The sequence below is a fragment of the Onthophagus taurus genome, chromosome 1 (assembly GCF_036711975.1).
Source record: "Onthophagus taurus isolate NC chromosome 1, IU_Otau_3.0, whole genome shotgun sequence".
NCBI lineage: Eukaryota > Metazoa > Arthropoda > Insecta > Coleoptera > Scarabaeidae > Onthophagus > Onthophagus taurus.
The window spans coordinates 13,490,673-13,514,847 of NC_091966.1; the positions used below are offsets into that span (position 1 = coordinate 13,490,673).

The 24,175-nt window shown below is 33.2% G+C and overlaps 1 protein-coding gene across 2 annotated transcripts; it reads left to right on the forward strand.

Moving 5' to 3' along the window:
- LOC111422309 (ATP binding cassette subfamily A member 3) lies at positions 1-23,971 on the forward strand. 2 transcript variants are annotated; one of them, XM_023055519.2, is made up of 17 exons: positions 1-135; positions 14,539-14,796; positions 14,855-15,079; positions 15,130-15,260; positions 15,321-15,824; positions 15,883-16,062; positions 16,118-16,324; positions 16,987-17,441; positions 17,496-18,037; positions 18,099-18,214; positions 18,275-18,633; positions 18,685-18,900; positions 18,961-19,237; positions 21,972-22,097; positions 22,161-22,379; positions 22,445-23,622; positions 23,682-23,971. In XM_023055519.2, the coding sequence occupies exons 2-17, from the start codon at positions 14,543-14,545 to the stop codon at positions 23,718-23,720; spliced, it is 5,028 nt and encodes a 1,675-aa protein (XP_022911287.2). In that variant the 5' UTR covers positions 1-135; positions 14,539-14,542; the 3' UTR covers positions 23,721-23,971. The 2 variants fall into 2 exon arrangements, with proteins under 2 accessions (XP_022911287.2, XP_022911294.2); XM_023055526.2 differs by lacking the exon at positions 1-135 and adding an exon at positions 13,739-13,953.
- The last annotated feature ends 204 nt before the right edge of the window (positions 23,972-24,175 follow it).

A 24,175-nucleotide genomic window follows, 5' to 3' on the forward strand; every position in this document is an offset into this window, starting at 1 on the left:
CTTCCGTAGTTGGTCGGCAAACGCCAACAAAAGCGGTCTTTTAATCTAAAATTAAACCGAATTTAGTTAATTAAAACTCGTTAGATAGAATACACGTCAGTGATGATTCTATAAAAATTGGCTTTAGATTTTTCTGTAAGTACGAATTGTTTTAGGTTAGTGTCACGAATCATCACTCATCGCATCCGTTCAATCTCGATCTGCTTTGTAATAAAAGCAAAACAATTAAGACTGAAAAGGTTAAAAATAGATTTCTCAAATCTGTTCATCTCCTTTAAAAATGACTCATGACGTCAATATCCGCACACACGTGTACTCTTTTCATTTGCCAATCGATTTACATTTTATGAGTTTGTTTTTATTTGTATGCACACAATAATGCATAAATGTACATAATTAATGCAAAGAATAATACAGTGTATACTTAACTTAAATAACTTAAATTTTTACTTTGGATTTTTCAATTTTTGTTTTAATACTACAAAAACTACAAAACCATTTATCCTCAATTCGTAAATAATATATTACGACACGATTAAGGTTTCGTCATTTTATGAATACTTAATGGTATGATTCAATACTCAATATCTGTATCACTCGTGTCCAAGTTTCTCGACCGAAGAGAAGGTCGTCATCAAAAATTAATATGGTATGATGATCGCTTGTTTGTCTTGTACCCACGTGAATTATTCAGGAAGTTGGTACGTTCAACCAGCCACGTGATGATATTGAGATATCCTCATTTCAAATCGATGTTAAAAAATGTTCAGGAGTCTACATACTGACCGATAAGATTAATTCGCATGATTACTATGTATGGAACGCGAATTAGATTGTTTTTAATCAGATACATTTTTATATTAAAAATATTGTTTTTGTAGAGTTCGTATAGATTTTTTTATGACAAAAGTTCAAGGGGAAGTTTTAATGGGGAATGACAAAAAAATCATTACTAGTAATTACTGGTTTAAAGACAATTATAATATTTAGAATTGTTCTAGAAATTCTGAATAATCGATTTGTTTATTATGTATTTAAAACAGTACTTAAAAACGATGGTAAAATTTCATTAGAATTACAAAAACAAATATTAATATAAATTATCTTAGGGAATTCACTAATTTTTCAGTTTTACGAATTTTTATTAATCATTGAAGCAATAATCATTTGATAATGAACTTATGATTAAGTGATGCAATCAGCTAGAAGGAAAACAAATATAAATGATAACATTGACAAAAATTGATTGTTGTAAGAAAAAGTGACTAAAAAATTGTAGGAATTTATCTAAATACCAAAACAGACCAAAAAAGTGTTAACACTTTCGTGACCGATCACGTATTTTTACGTTTTTATATTGTCATCAGTGAGGAGCCGCTCACGTATTTTTACGTTTTTATATTGTCTATAGCCAGGCGCCGCTCACGTATTTTTACGTTTATATGACATTACTTGCGGCTCCTGGCGTAACAATACGTAGCGAAGATGCCGGCCATTGACGTTATCCTAATTGTATGTTGAGCGGACGCGAAAGTGTTAACAGGCAATGTTTTCTTGCAATTTAATATTTATTGAGAAAATTATTTTACAAGCTTCTTAACCTTGTATATCGGCTAATTTATATTAAGTTGATATCTAAGATAAAACGAACATCAAAAATATTTATTTGATCACATCTTCCCTCATCAGAAATTAACAGTACTTAATCCATCATGGCTGGATTCCATTATGCTAGGAATCGATTTTTTATTGTTCTGATAAATGGAAATTTAGTAAGTAAATTTTATTAATCCTTCATCAATGCTGAAATGTTTTATTTCTGAAAATAAAAAGTAAGTTAGTTAACATTATTCTTAAGGACGCTCCACAAAAAAATCAAGAGGTGTTAAATCAATCCATCGCCCAGCATAATCCAGATTTAAAGCTTCACGTGCAATATGTAGAAAGTGTGCTGGACACCCATCATTTTGCAGCCATATATTTTGTCTTTCTTCCTTGCTGAAATCTACAAGTAACGTTGGTAAGACGATATCTAAAAAATTTCAGTACTTCCCCCATTCAGCATACCATCAATAAAGTATGGACCGATCAATTTATCACCAATTATGCCATACCAAACATTACCATACGCAACCATGTCGGATTTTCAACGCTCTAATAGTGCATGTTATGTCTATTGACTTGTCCCTGTAAAAGTAGACTCATCCGAGAATAGCACGTTACCAAAGAAATTGACGTCCAACTGCATTCGTTCTTGTGCCCATTGACAAAATATTAATCAATTTTCAAAATCACCTCCATAAAGCTGTTGATGCAATGAAATGTTGTATGGATGATACTTGTTGCGCTTTAATATTCTTAAAATGCTGGTCTTCGATATTCCGGCGTCAATTGCAAGTCGTCGAGTGCTAACTTGAGGATTTACCTCAACGCTAGCTAATACCGCAATTTCGTTTTCTTCCGTAGTTACAGTTGCTCGCCGAGTTCTTTTTCTTAATTCCACATTTCCAGTGTTAGTGAAATCATTCACAATTCTGTTAAAGGTACTTCTCGAAGGCGTCACTACTCTTTTCTGCCACTTTCTTCATAAATAAAAATCACTTCGACTTTTTCTGCCACACTTAGAGTATCCATAATTTAATTACTTAGTTTAAACACTTTGCCTTAATGTAAAACGATGGAATGAATTTAGAATTTGTTGCCGAGCAGTTTTTATGCAAATTTAGTTTTACCTGTTACATTTTAAAACAATTCAACCAATTAAGTCTCTGAAAGCGATATTATTTCCGACGAGCCAGATCACCCGATGTACCTCTTCTGGATTTTTTTTGTTGAGCATTCTTAAATAGTAGTCTAAGAATTAAGAACTAAAGACAATGTATCGAAGCGGGTAGGAAAATGTTTAAAAATTCATAAATCTTATTTGTTCTTGCTAGATTATAAACGTTAGTTAATTGTTTCTGAAGAAGTTTCAGTTTTTTCAAAAGATGTTTTGCCGTTGTACTGGCAAAACCGCACAGTAAATTTTTTTTATTTTTTTTTACTTTACTTTTATCCACAGATTTAGATTTTACAATAAAATATCGTCGTGACCTTTATATAACCTTGAAAATAAGGTCAAGGCCAAAAAATGTTATTGTCATATGATTTCCCCCTTCGCACAGAACAACTTTCATTTTACATAAAAATGAACCGTTTTCGAGATAATCGTTTGTCTCACGTTAAATGAACCAACCTGTAAGTAAGTCATTTTGAAATTATAATACATCAATAAAAGAATATCACTATGAAATCTTCTTAATCACTATTTATATTGATGGAAATCATTGAAACAGTTGGAATGGTTATTAAAACAAAATATACACTACACATCAAACATTTAATGTATGTCACCTTTCTGCAGTTGGGGTTTTTACATCGTAACCTGCTCTCTATGTTTCGTGGCTAATGTGTAACAGCATCATTTTGTACATTCCACCATGAATGTACAAAATGATGGTGTTACATATGATGGTACCCATACATAGGATGTACATAGGTACATACATGTCATAGGTACAGATAGCGTAGGTCCTCTTTTCTTCTTCACTGCAAAATCTTGTTCTGCAAAGATGGTTTTCCACGTTTCTTATGATTTTCTGTCCGTGATGTACAAGTTCTAAAGTGATTTTCTTTCACCTTTTAAATTTCTTTGATAAAAAATCCAGCTATTAGTTAGTGCAAGATAAAGAGATGGTAAAAAATACGCATCTACCATTTCTCTCACTTAGCTTAACTTTGTTCTTTCTTACAAAATGGTCTAATGTCCGCTCATATGATGGTTATGTTGTTTAAGTATATTTGGGCAAAGTTTTGTAACTTTTTTATTAAATTTAATTTTTATCAAATCGTTCAATTTATTCTAACGGTAACATCTCAACGAAATTGGAAACTAGATTTATAGGTTTATTGTATCTCCAGACCACTGTTCAAATCGTTACATCATTTGCGTTAGCGATCTACCTTTTTTAGCACTTTTTCCGGCGGTAATTTGCAATTATGAATATGATATCTTTTGGGTACCCAAAAAATGGATTCTACTAAATAAACTACTAAAGAAATCGAGCTATAGTAATTGTCGAAATATACTCTATAAAACTTATTCTATGGAACATTTCTTATAAGCAAAACTACATACTCCACACAAAATAGACAGTTTCAACTCCCTATTTATATGGCTTCATAGGAACATTTTGCTTTAAAACTTTAGCATACAAATCTATGAAACCTTGGTAGAATACAACTGTTCGTCCACACATAAGTATTCCTCATAGGGCATACTTTCAAACTTAACATATGAGTGGTTAATAATTGGCAAAATAAAATTTGATTAAGATTATAAAGACGGCCACCTTCATGGTCATCTTTTAACTTTAATTTTGTCTTATCTGCAAAATAAACGTTAGATCTATTACTGTCAAAGCTACGCTGCCTCACAGTCTGTTTCATAAGAAGTATTTCTATGTTAATAGACCAGTATTAGTGTGCACTATGTAAATTTATGATAGATATATAGATTAATATTCCTATACATTTTTTAATGTCTGCAACGTCGATTAAATAGGATTTTGCAGAATTTTTGTACATAATGTATCGTCAAAAAATATCTAAAAGACGAGTAAGGCGTTTCACGTTCTTGAATGTGGCAAATGTCTTCAATGGCAGGTTTTTATTTTTCCATATTACGTCTTTTCAATATGTGCAATTGTGATATGCAAGTAAGTAGGAGAAGGAACCTTTTCATATTGCTGTAGAAAAAGCAGAGTACAGTACGTGGAGTGACTCTTTGTATAAGCTTGTAAAAACTTGGTTGTCAGAAGAAACCACTTTAATTGTAATCTACCACAAGAATTATGAGATATAAGTTGATGGTTATGAATATTTCTTGTTGTGCTCAACGAATACTAATACGGGCGTTATTAGACCTATACATAACATTTTACAACTTGAGTTATTTCTTTCCTGATAGATAAAAAAAGAAAAATGAAAAATAACAATAATTTTCGTTACATGATGTTCATTCAATACGTTACTGTCTCACATAAACAAAGAAAACAGGATAATAATACAGGGTATAACAAAAATAAATACACTCCATCAAGGTGGTAATAGATGGTTGTACAGGGAGGTGAAAAAAATAATATCCTATATTTAAAAATACAAAATATATTTTTTAAAGTTAAATAATAATTAACACAACAATTACAGAAACAATAAGCAGTGTGACGTACATAATAATCATAAAGGACAGTGGGGGCATCTAGCGTAAACTAACTTTTGTGCACATATGTAGCGACGTCATTTTGTTGAAGGAAGTTGTTGATATTGCGAGGTAACCTCCGTAACCTTTCTTGTACTTAAACACTTATTTTTAAAACGTGTATGATTATTTTTGTGTAGTCATTTGCGATTTTAGTTGTGTTTTTCTATTAGTTCGTTGTTGTTATCTTTCTTGTTGGTGACGTAAAATGGATTGAATGTTTAGCAAAAATTATGACACATATCGTAATATGTTTTATCTACAACTATTGAATTATCTATTCGTTATACAATTGATTTTTGACGGGTAATGACACTCATTACCCATGACAGACAAAGTGTTGAATAATGAGGCCATTATTCCACACTTCTGACACTGCCTACTAATCAAAAAATAAAATATTAACAGAAATGACAGCTTTCTTATATTGAGGTTATGTCTGAAATGTCTATCAAGTTTATTTTTTTTTCGTTTTTTTGATTTTTTTTTCAAAATTAAATAGTTGTAGATAAAGTATAGTATTCAACTTGCGTATAATGGATGTTACCCACTCAGATTACAACACTCGCTCGCTTCGCTCGCTCGTGTTGCAACTTCTTCTTCGTGGGTAACAGCCGCCATTATACGCTTGTTGAATAATATACTATTTCGATTCAAATTAGAAATGGACAGTTTCATTATTCATTTTAAATCATTTTCTACAGAAAATCCATTTGCCAACTTAATAGTACCAAACAAATTTTTGAATTCGAATTTAATTATGTTACAAGATCTTTGAATTACCTTATACTCCCACCCAACGATATCTTGTATCTCGTATGTCTGTTGTATTTCATTACTCCTTATTTTGTCGTTAAGCATGATTATTAATTTATGTATCCAGTTATCTCGCACTTCATTAGTTCTTTTTCTGGTATGATGATATATATGGTTTTGTTGTTTATTCAATAAAATTGGTGGTTTTTCTACAGGGTGAAAATGTTGACCGTCTACTTAATACTTGTGAAGAAGTGATTGGAAGTTCAGTTGCTTGTGGATGATGGGATGTAGAGATTTGTGATGTTACAAATCTTTATACTGAAGTAGCACAGATTTGTCATTCAATATTCTGTTTTTCTGAATAAATAACCTGAGCATACATTTATCCGCATCGTATCGTTCTTAAATCTTGATTTTAGACTCAATGGGTATCATGTCAATGCTCTCGATTGCATTGTTTTCTTCATGTGATCCTTGGGGATGTTACAAATCGTAATATGTTAAACTAAAAATCCATCGTAGCACCCACCTAAGCCGATCTGTCAACTCATAACTTCATTACTTTAATGAAACTATCTCATTTTAAAGAAAGCTGTAAAATCAATTTATGTTTAATGATTTCTAGTGATAGCCCACTTTCTTCTGGCACTTAGTAGCTCACTCTTAAGTTTTAACCACTAATGGCTCATTTTGGGATAAATAACATAGTTTGATAGGTATGTTTCTTTTTAATGAATTGATTACGACAAAACTCCATACACTAAGTAAAATAACTTAAGTAACCAGTACACCGTTGCAATCTTTTGTAAGATTTGTTAATTGCAAACTAGATATAGATGTTTATTTATTATTTAGATTCTCTTAGTGTATCTCAATTTTTTGAAAATGTTGCAGTACATTATTCCATATCTGGCACCGAATAATGTTTGCAAATCACTGGTCTTCATTGATTGATTGGCTTTGGAATTGAAGCCTTACATCAAAAAAAACCAGGACAAAAAAAAACTTAAAACAGTGTTTCTAAAACTTCAATTCTACCACTTCCGGAATGAAGTCTTTCCCTTAAGCTGACACAAAACCTTACCTCTCCAAAAAGGTGTCGCACTAGATGATACATTCTGAAAATACTGAAGGGTAACAAAAGACTAACAAATTCGATGTGTTTAAAAATTTTTATTGAAAAATCAACAAAAATCTGTTGGAATACCTTCGAATGGTTAGTTTTAATTCAATCACCTTTAATATAAAATAAAACTTATATAAACAGAAAATTTATACTGATCATACATAAATTCACTCTTTTAAAGTTGCTTTTTGCGTGAGAATATCCTTGGGTGTGCCAATTTTATTTCGTGGCATGTTTATTTTCTTACCACTAGCATCATAACCGTTCCCAATATTATCTCATTTCTAATGGATTATTATGGACCATCTAAAATTATACTTCTTCAAAATATTTACTAAATAATTCATCAATATCTTTTCATTCAAAAATGTTTTTCTTGAATCGATTTTGAAATTATTGATAAAAAAAACTGAATGGTACGGATAATTAATTGTAAATTTTATTGTATTATAAAAATCGTGTGATTCAAATTTATTGCGAATGATGTATAAATTTCCACCTCGTTCTAAACACGTGTTTTTTTTGGCAAAATATATATAAACAACGTGACAAACGTTTCTTTAATAACCCCTAATATTTCTTGAAATTATCGATAAAGTGGATAGTAGAAACAATTAATTTTATTGCATTATAAAAATCATATGAATCTAATTTATTGGGAATAAAGGATAAAATTCCCCGCCAGCTCGTTCTAAACACGTGTTTTTTGCAAAAATGCGTATAAACAACTCGACAAAACACCGATTTGACTGGGCATCACGTTTCGGTAATGATCCCTTAATTAGATAACACACAAATAATAATAATTGAGAACCAGATGTTCCTCTTTATGACACCTATCACTTCACATGCATATTATTATTTTAAATAGATACGAGTTGATAAATATCCATGATTTTATTGTATTCTACATTGATTGTTCACGCGTGAGTAGATAATTAAGTGAATGTAATTGATTTCAACCACTGATTACGATACCGTTTATCTATCTATATTTTTTGCAAGATAACGTACTCATCTCGTTTTAAAAGATCTTAATGGAATTTTATTTATGTTGATATAATAATCGTTATCGTTATTCAACAAGTTGACAGTGTGAATCAAAAAAAATTAAAGAAAAAATAGCGATATAGTATGTTTCATAATGTATAAAATATTTTGATTGAAGTAATAAATTTTAGGTAATACAATTAATTTTTTTAAATCTTATCGACATAAAATGTATGACTAATAATGAATAAGATAAACTTTAATTAAAATTCTGACATTATTAATTAATTTTTTATTTAAAATATATTTATGTAAAGCATTTTATTCATAAAACATGAAAAATTATTTAGATCAATCAGTACCTAATAAGTAATAATAAAAGTAAAATTTTGGACTTTACATATTTCTTACGACTGTTATAATTAACAACAAATGATTCATCGTTTATCGATAATTCTATTACTTTTGAAGTGTTCCAGGTAAGTTATCATCTGAAGAGGGTAATTAATGTTTATAGCGGAAATTCATCTTCCAATGTCTTCGCTGTCTCTATTTTATTTTCACCGACGATTGTATTTGATTTAAATAATGAAAATGATGCTGGTTAACATTGATTCGGTTACTAAGACAAAATCTTATCACTGATTTTGGTTAATCTTAGATGATTCATGTACCAGCGATGTTGTTAGGCATTCAGTGTCCGGAGATTTTCAATACAATTATTTCAAAATATGTACACATTGATCGAAATGAACATTGTTAACCATTTCTTTTTGAACAATGAGACAATTTTGAGACACATACAATTGTATATGTAGATTTAGAAAGCAATTTGTTAGAACTGGCCAATTTTGATTCAGCTAATAAAATTATACCTACCTTATAAGTGTTTGGGATATAAATTATACCTTCTCTTATACAATATCTACCAATAAGTATTTGGACACATGTACTACAGAAGAGATATAAACTTAATACGTATTCAGTACTTGGAACAGACTTCAAGAGGCAATTATCCTCCTTAGCATGATTTGGCATGATTTTCACAAGTCCTTGTATGGCTGCTAGAATTTTCTTCCACTTGGAGACGACACGTAAGTTCTTTCACTTATTTTGAACGATTGTTGTACTCCTTGAATCAGCGATCCAATTCAACCTAGAGGTTCTTGATGGGGTTTAAGTCTGGGTTCACATGGGTTCACTCCATAAAAGTGCTGTAATGTAGAAAGCATATTGTTATCTAATATTGCTGTACGAGTTCATACCAGGAGAAACACCTCCATAAGCCCACCTGGGCCAAATTTTACTGTTGGCACAATGCTTTCCTGTGGGAAGCATTCTCCAGGTTGACGTCATTCAAAGGGTAGAGGGTGAAAGGCGAAAGATTTATTCGCATTGTCGGGTTCCAGGTCACAGATACATTAAGGGCAATGAAAAGGGGGCAAGCTGGCGAAAGAGGAACCGAAAACGCCCTTTATTGGACATAACCCGGTTGTGGACTACAAAAAAGGTACTTAAAACAGGTAAAATCAATAATTGGGAGGCTTGAAAGGTCTTACGCTGCAAGGAACTTCCAGGTCACAGACAAGCGGAGAGTATGATAACTCCGTCGCAAAACAAAACCAAAGACGTTTTGTACCTCAGCAAAGGACCGCCCATGCGCCCCTAAAATACCATCTTTTCCACATTGGACAAGCTGAGGATCAAACTTGTTGACTTTGTAACAACGAGTCAGAGACTACTGAACATATACTGTGTGAATGCGTCGCCAAAAGCTGCCTAAGACACAAAATTTTCGGTAAAGTACGCCTGACACCTACCGACATAAAGGGACAACACCTTGGAGCAATACTAAGGTTCATCAAAGACCTACATTTGTCCTAAACTTTTGGAGGGTTTAAGTTACAATATATCTTATAGGTCGCGGTGACGAGAAGGGCCGCTCTTCTCAGCCTGGCAGCAATAATAATAATAGGGTAGAGGGCGAATCTTCACTCATCACTCTAGAGAACCTATTTCCATTAATCTACAGACCACTGTTGACGTATTTTGTGTGGCTCGGTTAGATTTAGTGATCAAAGGCAATATTAATAAGCGACAGCACCACCATTAAAACCAAGCAGATTTGGACTTCGAAATAATATACAACTCTAACGCATCTCTGCAAACATTTCTCTGCAACATCTCCGACGCATCACGAGCTTCACAAGCTTTCGAATTACTCTGGATAGTACTATCCAGAGTAATTCGGTCGGTCGGTCGGTCGGTCGGTCTCTATCTCCTTATGAATATCCATGCGAAACCTAATTGTATTATTTGTATGATACAATGCAATGATCATATAATAATATATAATGTGGATTTTTGTACAAGAAAATTTTGTGATGGTGTCACAAACAATTAAGAGTCATCCGTCGCGTCGAATTTAACCATCCGCCCCATGGCTGATTGTGCGATGATCATTACCTTCTACGACGAATACCATAAAAATCGCTTACAAATGCTTTAGAGCCCGTATCACAATTAGACGGCACCAAAATATCACAAAGCTGCACTTTCGGTTTCCTAATGAGTATGTGATGTATAATATACTGCAATTAATACCATACCAATAGTAAATTGGACAGCGTATAATGAAGCTGTGTCATACTTGATGAAATACTGCCTGAATTTCGAGGCAGATGTTCATTTATACAATATATCCCACCTAAACTCACCAAATACGGTATAAAAATATTGTATTTCAGTGCTGTCAAATTTTATTCTTTTGCCAATTTGGAAATCTACTGTAATTAACAACCGGAAGGTCCTTTCAGTCAATACAGCTCAACAGATTCCTTAGAGATACAGTTTTCCACATCGATTCTTGAACTTGGTCGAAAAATTGCTGCATAATTGGTTTACTAATTTCAAATTGCTAAAACAACTGAAAAAAAAACAATTATCGAGAACTCCAAAGAAAATTGTTAAAAAAATGGATTAAGAATTCAAAATTAAATAGGTTAGGTATAAACAACGCTTAACAAGGTCGTACACAACCGGCAATAATGTTTGATTTCTATTCCCTTCAATTCTGCTGTGTATTGTTATGATTTTACAAGTAGTAGTTCTTCTTCTTCTTTTAGCGCTATAGCCCGGATGGGCTTTGGCTTCTACCACTATCCTCTTCCAGTCCTTGCTCTTCAGAATTTTTGCATCGTCCTCCATCCTACCTTTCCATCTCGTTCGTGATCTGCCTCTAGAAGAGGTGGTATTTTAGGGGCGCATGGCCGGTCAGGTAACCTGAGAGCATCCTTAGATTCCCTTTGCTGAGGCATAAAACCTCTTTGGTTTTGTTTTGCTACGGAGTTATCATACTTTTCTTTCTTTTTTTTTGTAGTCCACAATCAGGTTGGGGTCCAATGAAGGGCGTGTTCGCTGCCTCTTTGGCCAGCTTGTCCGCCTTCTGATTGCCCTCAATGTTGCTGTGACGTGGAACCCAAGAGTAACATCATTACACCTAGCGAGTTCTCTCAGGTTGCTGGTACACTATCTGATCAGTGCGGAGTCACACGTGTAGGCGCCTGAATTGCCTTGAAGGCGGCCCGACTGCCTGTGATAATGTTTATGGATGCACCTTTCTGTCCCTTCTGTAGGTTTAAAGCTGTGCAGAAGTTTATAGCAAGAACTTCTGCTTGGAAAATTGTTACGTCCGAGCTGAGACGCAGGTTAATGTGGCTATTTGGTCCACTGATGCCCATACCTACTCCGGATCTAACTGTCTTTGAAGCATCGGTGTACCAGGCTAGGGCTCCCCATTTTAGTTGAGGCCCACCCTTCGCTCAATCATCCCTGCTTCTAAATATGACCTTATACGGCTGGTTGAAATTGTATTCTGTCGGTATAAGGTCCGTTTTCATTTCAATCAGGTGATTTAGACATGGGTCCTTGAGGATTTCGAGCTCTCCTCTGAGGTTACCCAGCATCAACTTGAGTGAAGAAACTGTTTTCAGTGATAAGGCACTTGAAGCTGCCTCCTTTTTTATATATAAATGGAGTGGTGTGAGACTCATTGCACCCGTTATATTAAGACATGGTAACCACTGGATTTGCGCCAGCTGTTGTTGTGCTGTCTTATGTTTTGTTTTTGGCTACCAAACCAATGAGGCGTAGGCGACCATGGGTCTGATTATTGCTACGTAGGCCCAATAAGCCATTCGTGGTTTGAGACGCCAGTTCCTTCCTAGAAGCCTGCGGCAGATCTGGTTTGCCGTGATGGTTTTTTCCTCGCCTTGTCTAAGTATGAGTTCCAGTTTAGTTTACTGTCTAGTATTACCCCTTTAATTTAACTTATGTTTTGATGTTAATAGTTCTGCTTTTAATGGAGGGTGCTTTTATTTGTAGCTTCCTCCTCCGAGTGAAAGGGGCGATTTCGATTTTATTTGGATTAATGCTGAGCCCATTGCTTCTACACCAAGTACTGGTACTAGGGCTTTCTGCATTAGTTGAGTTATGATTGTACCATATTTGCCTCGGATTGTGATTACCAGGTTATCACCATACCCCTGAATCTTGAATTGAGTCAACGACTCGCATCGCAGACTGGCTGTGATCTGCCGACTTTTCAACGTGGCTATACACCATTTGATTGTCGACAGATGTATATCTTTTACGTTTAGAGCCTTCTCTATGGATTCATAGGAGGTGTTATCAAAAGCACCCTCTATGTCTATGAAAGCACATAGGGCTATCTCTTTGGTTGTAATTGCCTCCTCTAAAGTGCTAGCTAGTCAAAGCATGGAAAGCAGTAATTGTTGATTTTGTTTTCTGGAAAGCATGTTGGCTAGGGTGGAGTGGATTAGTGACAAGCACTCCACTCCTAAGGTATTGATCGATTACCTTTTCCATCCCTTTGAGGAGAAATGAAGATAGGCTAATTGGTCTGCATGCTTTGGGGTCGGCGTTTGAACGCCTACCACCTTTAGGTATGAAGACCATCTTTACTTTCCGCCATAGTATATATATAGTAGCTATATATTAATCTAAGAGATTGCCATTTCCCTTAGATTAAACTCAAGTCCTTTGTGTACTGTCAAATGCCTTCCTAATGTCTATAAATATACATACAGTGTAGGTTAGTATTATAGTGACCCGCACTGTTTCTCCATTACGTGACTAAAAAGGAAACTTTGGTCCATCAATAAAGCCACGCTAATATTCACCCAGTATGTTCTCGACATGTGGCGTTCAAGAGAGTGATTTCTCTAAAGTTTTTGCAGCTGGTCTTGTCCTTCTTCTTATGTATCAGGCAGATGAATGCCGTTTTTCATCTTCATTGTTATCTCGTCAAAAGTAGTAATTATTAAATTATATTTATTATTGCATATTTATAGTAGGTATTATTTGAAATAAAAAAAATCTTTAAAGATTGTAATTATGCATATTAAATATTTTGTTTACTTTTGAAATCTGAAAAAGTGACCCTTACTCAGTTTGTGTGAATAATCCTGACTCAACTGATTTAGTGCGGAGATAAAAGTATTAAAAAGTGCCATTTTGTTATTCTAAATCATTAGGGGTTTTCTTATCTCTCACCGTTTCGAATATTGTATATCTGATAAAATGGTAAAATGATAAAATGAGTATTGTGATATCGGTAGGCATGCCAAAAATTATTTAACGGATCGATTTTAGCGTCAGTGTTGTGTCGGTATTCTTACGAGTGAGATTGTTAATTATTAAATTTTCGTTAGATTGGGTGTAATGATTTTGTAGTTGTGTTTATTAAACATTATTAAATGTAAGTACCTATTTCATCAAAACAATATTAATAACTTTAAATTAAATGGCGTTTTTTGGTATAATATAAAGTATATATTTATATAAAGTATAAATCTCGTAATTTGTAATACATTTATGGAATTTAATTATAAATTTGATTTAAATGTAAACTATCTTATCATTTAAATCGATGTTATTAACTTGTATCAACTGTATTTTAAAAATAATCATCGATCATATTTAACTTTTCTCAACTCATCATATATTTTATTGATTTCATCAAGTTCCGAAATTCATTTTCATAAAGCTTTCGCTTTATATGACCTCGACAAGAGAGGACACTTATACCTAAAAGTGAAATGACGTCAACTACAGACAATAGATAATAATAGATAAGATATGTCACACAAAAAAAATAATATTTCTAGATAACTCAAATGAGCAAAAATTAATAAATTATTTGTATGTAAAATAATTGGTAACATGTGCGTTTATTCCAAGTGTTGTTAATTTAATGAAGAATACAATAATGATATAAAAAATTATGATGGTTTAAGATTCTGTAATTTTCCTTTCTTTAATTCATTTTTATTGTATTGTTTAGAAAAATGGGTAGAAATTTTCAAAAATTTCTTCTTCTTTCTTGGAAGAATTGGCTGTTACAATGGAGACATCCAATACAAACGCTAATCGAAATTCTAGCGCCCGTTTTATTTGCTGCTCTCTTAGTTCTTATACGAAGCTTGGTCGATCCAGAAGAAGAACAGTCGGTGACATATGACGAATTCTCACCGGTTATTAATCCCACAATCAATATACCTGACAACTTTTTACAAAATTTTACTTTCAATAGAATAGAGCCGTAAGTTTGATTACTACATTCCTTTTAAAGAAATAATGTTACTTTATTTTTCTTGAAGGGTAAAACTTTATTGGTCACCATGTGGAAATAGAGAGTTAAAAACAATTATGTCTATTATCGGTTTCAAATTCCTACCATTGCTCTCTCAGGCTTGCGTTAACAACTCCATAGAATTACAACGAACATTAGAACTTCATAGAGATAATATGTTTGCGGGTATTCAATTTGATGATGCATTAGCTGACGCTGATCTGATTTCTGACGACATGGAAGTTGTTTTAAGGTGATAAATTATAAACGTAACATTAAAACAAACTAAATATATTTTTGTAGATTTCCAGGAGAGTTACGAACCAACGGAAGTGCAACTGCTGTGGTAAATAATTGGTTTACTCATTTAACATTTCCTATATATCAAATGCCTGGACCCAGAAACGATGATAACAACTACGGGGCAATACCAAGTAAGAAAAGCTTTAAAAAGTTAAATTTAAAGATTAATTTTGTTTTATTATTTTACTTAGATTACTACTTCGAAGGCTTTCTAACATTACAACATGAGATTTCCGTGGAAATTATTAATGCACACGTGCGACGAAAAACAAACGTGGAAGCAGATTTTCCCCCCATTTTGATGCAGAGATATCCGTATCCAGCTTGGATTAGTGACTTTTTATTAGAAGCCTTGAAAAGTTTTGTAGGAATTATTATAATGTTGAGTTTTGTTTACACTTGTATCAATACGGTGAGGGTAATTACGAACGAAAAAGAAACGCAGATGAAGGAAGCAATGAAAATCATGGGTTTGCCAAATTGGTTGCATTGGATGGCATGGTTCTTGAAAATATTCGTCTTTCTTTTAATCTCTATTATTTTGATGGTGGTGCTGTTGAAGGTTTCTTGGTATCCAGATACGCATTTTAGTGTGTTTACTTATAGCGATGGAACTGTACTATTTGTGTTTATGTTGTTTTATATTCTTTCGACTATTACATTCTGTTTCCTTATAAGTGTTTTCTTTACAAAAGGTTAGGAATCGTAAAAAATTTTCGTTTCTTTTTTTTTATTATTATATTCAATTTTTAGCTAATACCGCTGCTACAATTGCTGGATTGGCATGGTTCTTATCTTATTGTCCATATTTGTTTTTACAAGAACATTACAATACCTTATCGTTATCAGCGAAACTTGCAGCTATGTTGGGTGCTAACACTGCAATGGCTTATGGTTTTCAATTATTTGTTATGTTTGAAGGAACTGGAGATGGTAAAACATTTTTTGTATTTCCTTTTTTTTTTAAATAAGTTTAATAACTTTTTAGGTTTACAATGGGACACCTTCTTTAGTTCTGTTAACCCAGATGATAGCCTAACGTTAGGACATGTCGTTATGATGCTGATAATCGATACAATAATTTACTTGTTAATTGCTTTATATGTTGAATCGGTGTTTCCTGGGGAATTTGGAGTAGCACAACCTTGGTATTATCCATTTACAGCTTCTTATTGGTGTGGACAAAGATATGCTGGTAAGAAACTCTATCTATCTATACTAATACTGTCCATATTAAACAGTTAATTAGAGATTATTCTTTGGATTTTTCTGCAAAATCAAAAACAAAATCTTATATGGCAGTATAGAAAATGGAGGACTTCCATGATGTATTGCATCATAGTTTATGATAGGCATTTAGCATCATTTTTTCATGGAAATTTGCTTGCTGCCGAGGGCATTTTTTGTCTCTCATCCCTGTCTCTCTATTCTTTAAAGAAATTCCTTCTTTGATTTTAGACTCATTGTACATAGAAAATGTATTTTCATCAAAATTCCGCTATTCTTCCTCAACTCACCATTTAGATCATTGAATCGCTCACATTCTCCCATATCTTTTTAACAGTGGTGCATCCCTGGACCACTGTTAACTGGAATCTTCAATTTCATGTCTTGTAACCTCCTAACAAGGTTGATTGAGTTAGATTCCAAGATGAAAGCTTTACTGTGAACACCAATAAATAACTTTGACCTATATCTAACCACAAAACTTTTCCAAATGTTCATAATGTGCCATTACCATAAAATATTATTAGCCATTGAAGTCGCTATTATTCTATAGCTCTTAATCAGCTAACACATCTACAACTGTAATATATTTCTTATATATCTACAATTTATATTTTTTTAATTTTAAAGGTGTTGAAGATGTTGGATCAGATCGAATAGCAGAAACAGATATTTACGAAAGCGAACCAGTTAATTTAAAAGCGGGTATTAAAATAAAACATTTAAGAAAGATGTATTCTAATAAGAAGGTGGCTGTTCGCGATTTATCTTTGAATATGTTTGAAAATCAAATTACGGTTTTGCTCGGTCACAATGGTGCTGGTAAAACAACAACGATGTCGATGTTGACGGGAATGATTGCTCCAACTGGTGGTACTGCTGTAATAAATGGTTATGATATAAGGACCGAAATGAATGGTATTCGTGATAGTTTGGGATTGTGCCCGCAGCATAATATTCTATTTGATGAATTAACGGTTAGAGAACATTTCTATTTCTTCAGTAAGTTGAAAGGAATGACGAATAAACAGGAAATCGAAGCTGAAATTAAAAAATATACTGATCTTTTGGAATTAACTCCGAAGGTAAATAATCTTAAAATAAATTAAAGCGGTTATTTTTCAATTCTTTTTACATAGGCTGATGCAATGTCAAAAACATTATCTGGCGGTATGAAGAGAAAACTATGTGTCGGAATCGCTTTATGCGGTAAATCAAAAGTATGTATGTTTGATGAACCAACAGCTGGTATGGATCCTGCTGCCAGAAGAGCTTTATGGGATTTGATGCAACAACAGAAAAAAGACAGAACGATTTTATTGAGTACACATTTTATGGATGAAGCCGATTTATTAGGTGATAGAATTGCAATTATGGCTGGTGGTCAACTACAATGTTGTGGAACAAGTTTCTTCCTCAAGAAAAAATATGGTGCAGGATATTCTTTGGTGATGGAAAAGAAATCTAAATGCAATGTAAGCGAGGTCACCAATGCACTTCGAAGACACATTCCAAATATTGAAGTACAAAATGACATTGGTTCGGAATTAACATATCTTTTAGCTAAAGAACAATCTTCGGTGTTTGAAGAGATGTTGCGTGATTTCGAAAATCAAGCGGATGAACTTGGAATTGCAACTTTTGGTATATCATTAACAACAATGGAAGAAGTGTTTATGAAGTATGTTTTTTGAAATAACAAAATTAAATATTAAAATAACATAAACAATTTATTCTTATAGAGTTGGTGCCGACCATGGACAAGAAGAAGAAAATGATATATTAGAAAATATTAACGGAAATGGTACTGTAATGCGCAATGGAGATAACGGTGTGAAACATTCTTCGGATACGAGATGTAAGCTTATTTTTATTAAGATTAATTGAAAGTGTAATACTGTTTTATTATAACTTTTAGTGAACGTAAATGATGAACACACAGTAACCGGTCTTCAATTAAAAATAAATCAAACGATAGCCATGATGATGAAGAAAGTTTTATCTACGTTTAGATCTTGGGTATTACTTGTGATTCAAAATTTGATTCCGGTAGCATTCTTGATTATTGCTATTTTGGTAGCTAGAGTTATGACTAACGACACGGAACCCGCCAGATTAGACTTATCCCTAGATCCATTTCACAATCCAATTACACCAGTTGCTACTGAAGACGTAAATAACGTGTATTATAAAAGATATAAGGGAATTTTAGAAAATGATGACCGAGAAGTGTTAGATTGGCGTACAGAAAATTTCATTACGAATTTGTTAAAGTTGGTGCGTAATTTAATTAATCCTTTGTAAAAAGATATTAAGTGAAGTTTTTAGGGTGAAACTATTATTACAACCATAAGAATGCGTTATATCATAGGAGCCATTTTCTATAATGATAGATTTGTTGCTATGTTTAATAATGAACCATATCATTCACCACCACTTGCATTGCAACACATAATGAATGCAGTTTTACAAGAGCAAATGGATTCGGATAAGTACAACATAAGATTTACTAATCATCCTCTACCTTACAATGTCGAAACACAGGTAACATAATCATTTAACATACACTTCTCCTTTCATAATTCTCTTTCTCTATATTTATAGACTGATCGAATGTTTCAAGGAAATACAATGGGATTCCAATTAGCTTTTAATATTGGTTTCAGTATGGCTTTCGTATCATCGTTTTACGTTCTTTTTTACGTAAAGGAACGTGTTAACAAATCTAAACATCTTCAATTTGTCTCCGGGGCAAATGTGGGCGTTTACTGGGTAACAGCGTATGTTTGGGACTTTTTAACCTTTGTCTTTACTTCGCTATGTTTGGTAATAACATTGGCGTGTTTCCAAGAACCTGGATTTGCTACCTTTGAAGAATTGGGTAAGTGTGTTAATTCTTAGGGACTAGTTATGGACATGTTTTACCTTTAATCGAATAATGATATGAAAAAAGTACTGTTTTAAGCGTTATTTCAGCTAGTCAGAATCTTTTCTTGTCGTCTTTACAGTCTGGTTTTATTTTCACATAAGGTATTTTACTCTTAAGAATGGTTTATGTTATAAATTTAGTGTCACACGAAGTCGTCATCCATTCTTTTTATCGGAAAAAATAGCTATAGCGCAAATCTTCAGTTTGATCATCATCTTTTTCCATGATTTCAAAAGCTGGCTAACCGAAGCTATCGAACCTACTTAGTATAGCTAATTTATATCACCAATTTATCAAAAAGAAAATTGTCTGAAAATCTAAGCTTAAAAACCAGTATGTCAAGAACGATTTTGGAGTTATTTTAGAGTTGTAATAGCACCGCTTCCATTGTAAACCCAAATGTAAACAATAAAAGAAACCTTTTTTCACCAAAATCCATCTGATGCCGATCTGCGATTGCTTCTGATGAGTTCCGAACCAGTTGGAATAAATTTTTCCCATTTTTCTTGTTGCAATAACTACTTTTTAGAATCGCCTCACTTTGCTTATGTTAATGCCAACTTACGAGTCCTTTGGTAAGGCTTTACCTTAACATTTTATCTTGATTCTTTTACCTAGAGTGTTTTGTAGGAATTCACAAGGATTAAGGAACTTCGAAGGTATTTTATTTTCTTCACCTAATAATATCAGTTTGATCTGGTGAACCATATGTAGAATTGCTCTTGTTTACATAATTTCTTATATGTTACAATATGTTTTTAGTCATTTTGGGTTGTATATCGAATATGTGGAGCATATCAAGTTAAAAAGAAACGCACTCACATGTGTCAAAGCTAGTTGTATAGTATCTTTAATATATCTAAGTCTGATTTTTATCATCCCTCTTTTTCATATAATATTAACACTTTTCTTTTTCAGTTTCCTCCCTCTATTCCTTCGAAGATATGTTCCAAAACATCGCCTTCGCCGCATATCAGGGCTTTTCACACTTGAACAGAATCACACCCATGTTATCCACATTAACCTATCTTCATTATTCATCTTTGCCTAAAATCTTTAAATTAATAGCACATAAGTGTGCTCTGAAATCTTACTTTGATGTCAGAACCAACATTTATCGTTTTGGGCTTTCATTATACCTAACAACTGGTTATCACTGGTTTGTAAAATGATCGTTTTCTCCATATTTACTTGTTAGTCAGCTTTCTAAGCAAGGTATAAAATATTTTGACCACACAGCATAGATTTTCTAGCTCTCGTTCCATTATTTCATAATGTTTTCGCTAGCCTTATAACTATTCCTGTTTTCGTAAATCTATCTTTCCATTAACAACAGACCTGGAGTTTAATGAGTGCTTATCACCTCTGTAGGTACTATATTAGGCTGACCACGGAGAAGCTGGCAATTTTATGTGATTATCCTGGGCAACTCGGAAGCTTCAAAGCTGGTACCTTATAGATCTACTTTCACAATCACCAGGTCCATAACAATGCCTTCATGATGGATGCTTTTATTCTTTCTACAATTTTCCCTACTGTAGAACGTGATCATTTAACGTTCTGTTCTCTCGATTACATCATGTTTATGTTCCTTTACTAGTACTTCCAAAAGTTTCCATGTGGATATCAATCGAACATATTGGAATAAACGTAGTTTCGATTTTTTTGACTTTTGAATAAGCTTCGTCAGTGTTACACCTCACAGGTTTGAATTGTTTCCTTCGAGGTTATCAATATATCGGTTATAATTCTATTAGGGTGGTGCTTTCATTTTATTAATTTTTTTAAATACCATATCTAAATTCCCCATTTTAAGTTCAAGGATGTCTAGTGGCATAGTTTTTCATGCTTCGCAAATAACTTGCGTATTTGGCCCTAACCAGTACGATCAGAGATGGGGGTGCCACTCAGTCTTCCTTCAACCATCATCGTCCAGCTCATCGCAAAGTTATATCCATTTGCTGGCCATGTTTTGCAACGAGGATTTTTTGGCCCTATTTTCATAAAGTTTCTTATAACCTTAACAATTCATAATATACTTCGAACTTGTTTTTGAAGAATGTTGCAGCACAGCATGGGCGGATCCAAAAAAAAACGAAACAGCTTAACCCGAAAGTTTTAGTTCAATTAATACCTTTTGCCTATTACTAACGTTTTTGAAGATTTTGTTGAATCTAGTTGGAATGTTAGAATTAATACTTCTGCGGTAGGATTTTCGTGAGTGGAGTACCACTTTCTGCATTTAGGGCGGTATGTTTGCATTGCATACTTTGTAGATCTCATTTTGGTTGCTATAAAAGTGAAATCCAACCCAACTTAAGTCATCTCGTTCAACGCAACTCATGCTCTTGCTTTATCAATCTGTTTAAATATGCTTGGTTTTCAAGTATATTTGCAAGAAAGTATATATGAGAAACAACATATAACCCAACCCAAAGATTTGTTAAGCTCCAACACAACATGCTCTGTATCTTTGTCAGAATCGGAATATATTGCGGACAATTACCTTTTGGTGATATAATCAGGATAAGGACTATTTGGGATATTGTAAAAGTTAAAACTAAGCAGTAATCGCCTGTAATTATATGTGACAGAATATATCCAAAACTAGTACACAAAATAAACATTATTTTAAAAAATTATAAGTTTTACCTTTATTAAAACTTTTATATTATCATAATTTCAGGGAGAGTATTCTTGCTGTTAATATTGTTTGGTTTGGCGATGTTACCACAAACATATTTGCTGGCGTTAAGATTTGAGGTGCCATCAACTGGATATACTCGTTTAACACTGATTAATATTATTTTGGGTAAACATATATTGGTACAAACGTCTCCATTTAATTTTTAATTTGCTTTCTATTTTTGAATAGGTGTTGCTGCCTTTATGGTTGTACAAACATTGTCAGTACCAGGATTGAATTTAGAGCACGTTGCAGACGCATTACATTGGGTATTTCTTTTAGTGCCACATTACGCTGTGGCCAGTGGGGTTCAAGATATGTACACGAAATTTACCATCAATACTCTTTGTGATCGTTTGGAGGAAATTAGTAAAGGTTTTGCTTGCGAAACTACTGAGATGTGTTGTGGTTAGTTCTTTTGTCATATTACTTTTTTATATTTACGTGTATTAATTAATTTCATTTACGTGCAGATAACAATGAATTATATCTTGCGTGGGACCAAAATGGAATTGGAAGGAATATTACATTCTTGTTCATAACAGCTACAGTTTTAACCGTGCTATTATTGTTAATAGAATTCAGAGCATTTGAAAAAGTTACTTATGCCTTTAGAAAACAAGTAGCTCGCACTCCTCCATCCGATGACGTGGATGATACTGATGTATTAGAAGAAAAGAGAAGAGTACGGGATGGGGAGATTAATAAAAAAGATTACAGTGTTGTTTTAAAAGATGTTACAAAATACTACGATGATTTCTTAGCTGTTAATCAATCTTGCTTGGGTATTAAAGGAGGTGAATGTTTTGGATTACTCGGGGTTAACGGTGCTGGTAAAACAACCACGTTTAAAATGATGACGGGTGATATCCCATTATCCAGTGGTGATGCTTGGATTTATGGATTAAACGCTAAAACTGAAATGAAAAGTGTTCATAAACACATAGGGTATTGTCCCCAATTTGATGCTTTATTAGATGATTTAACTGGAAAAGAAACCCTAATTATGTACTGCTTGTTGAGAGGCATCACCCTTGAAGAAAGTAAATACATCGCGGTTAATTTGGCTAGAGAATTTGATTTTTATAGACACATTGACAAGCAAGTGCGTGAATACAGTGGTGGTAACAAAAGAAAATTAAGTGCAGCCGTTGCATCGATTGGAGATCCCCCGATTGTATTTTTGGACGAACCAACTACCGGTATGGATCCTGCAACAAAACGTAACTTATGGAACACTCTCTGTCGTATCCGAGAAAGCGGAAAATGTTTAGTGTTAACTTCTCATAGTATGGAAGAATGTGAAGCTTTATGTACAAGATTAGCCATCATGGTTAATGGAACATTCAAATGTCTTGGTACCACCCAGCATTTAAAGAATAAATTTTCGCAAGGTTATACTTTAACCGTAAAGGTTCAAAGAAGTAATGCGAGCGCAGATCTCGAAACTGCAGATACAGAGCCCATAGAAAGATTCGTGAAAAGTAATTTCCCATCAGCTATTTTAAGGGAAAGTCATCAAGAGTTAATGACTTTTTATATCCCTGACACGGAATGTTTGAGGTGGTCTAAAATGTTTGGAATTATGGAACAAGGAAAACAATCATTGAATATTTCGGATTACTCTTTGGGTCAATCGAGTTTAGAACAAGTATGTTTTTTTATGACAAATAAAGTGTAGATTTATTAATTTTGTTTTATATTTTTTAGGTGTTCTTACATTTCACGAAATTCCAACGTGAAGAATAAAATTGTGATGCTTTAAATCAATTATAAATGTAAGTTTAAATGTTTAATTTATATTTTAAATTATATTAGATGGCAGAATTTGTACTTAAGTAAGACGATGTAAGATCATAAGTGCAAAGAGATGTACGTGGCTTTGTCACGGTGATATGTAAGCAAGAGATATGTTATTGTAAGTATTTCAAATATGTATCTTTATGGAGAACTAATTAGATTCATTATATTTCAAAATTAATAAAGAATCTTAAATATTATTGATCTAAAATTTCCTGTTATTTATTCCTCACAATTCCTTTAACATGCACATTATTGAAATAACGGAATTATTGATTACCGGGACGAAGAGTTCCCGCGCCAGGTAAAATTCGAAACTTTGCGACATGTTTGATCAAAGATCGCATGATTATGGTATTCGAGTTAATTTGTGAAAATAATCAATAGGGGGATGACACGCGACA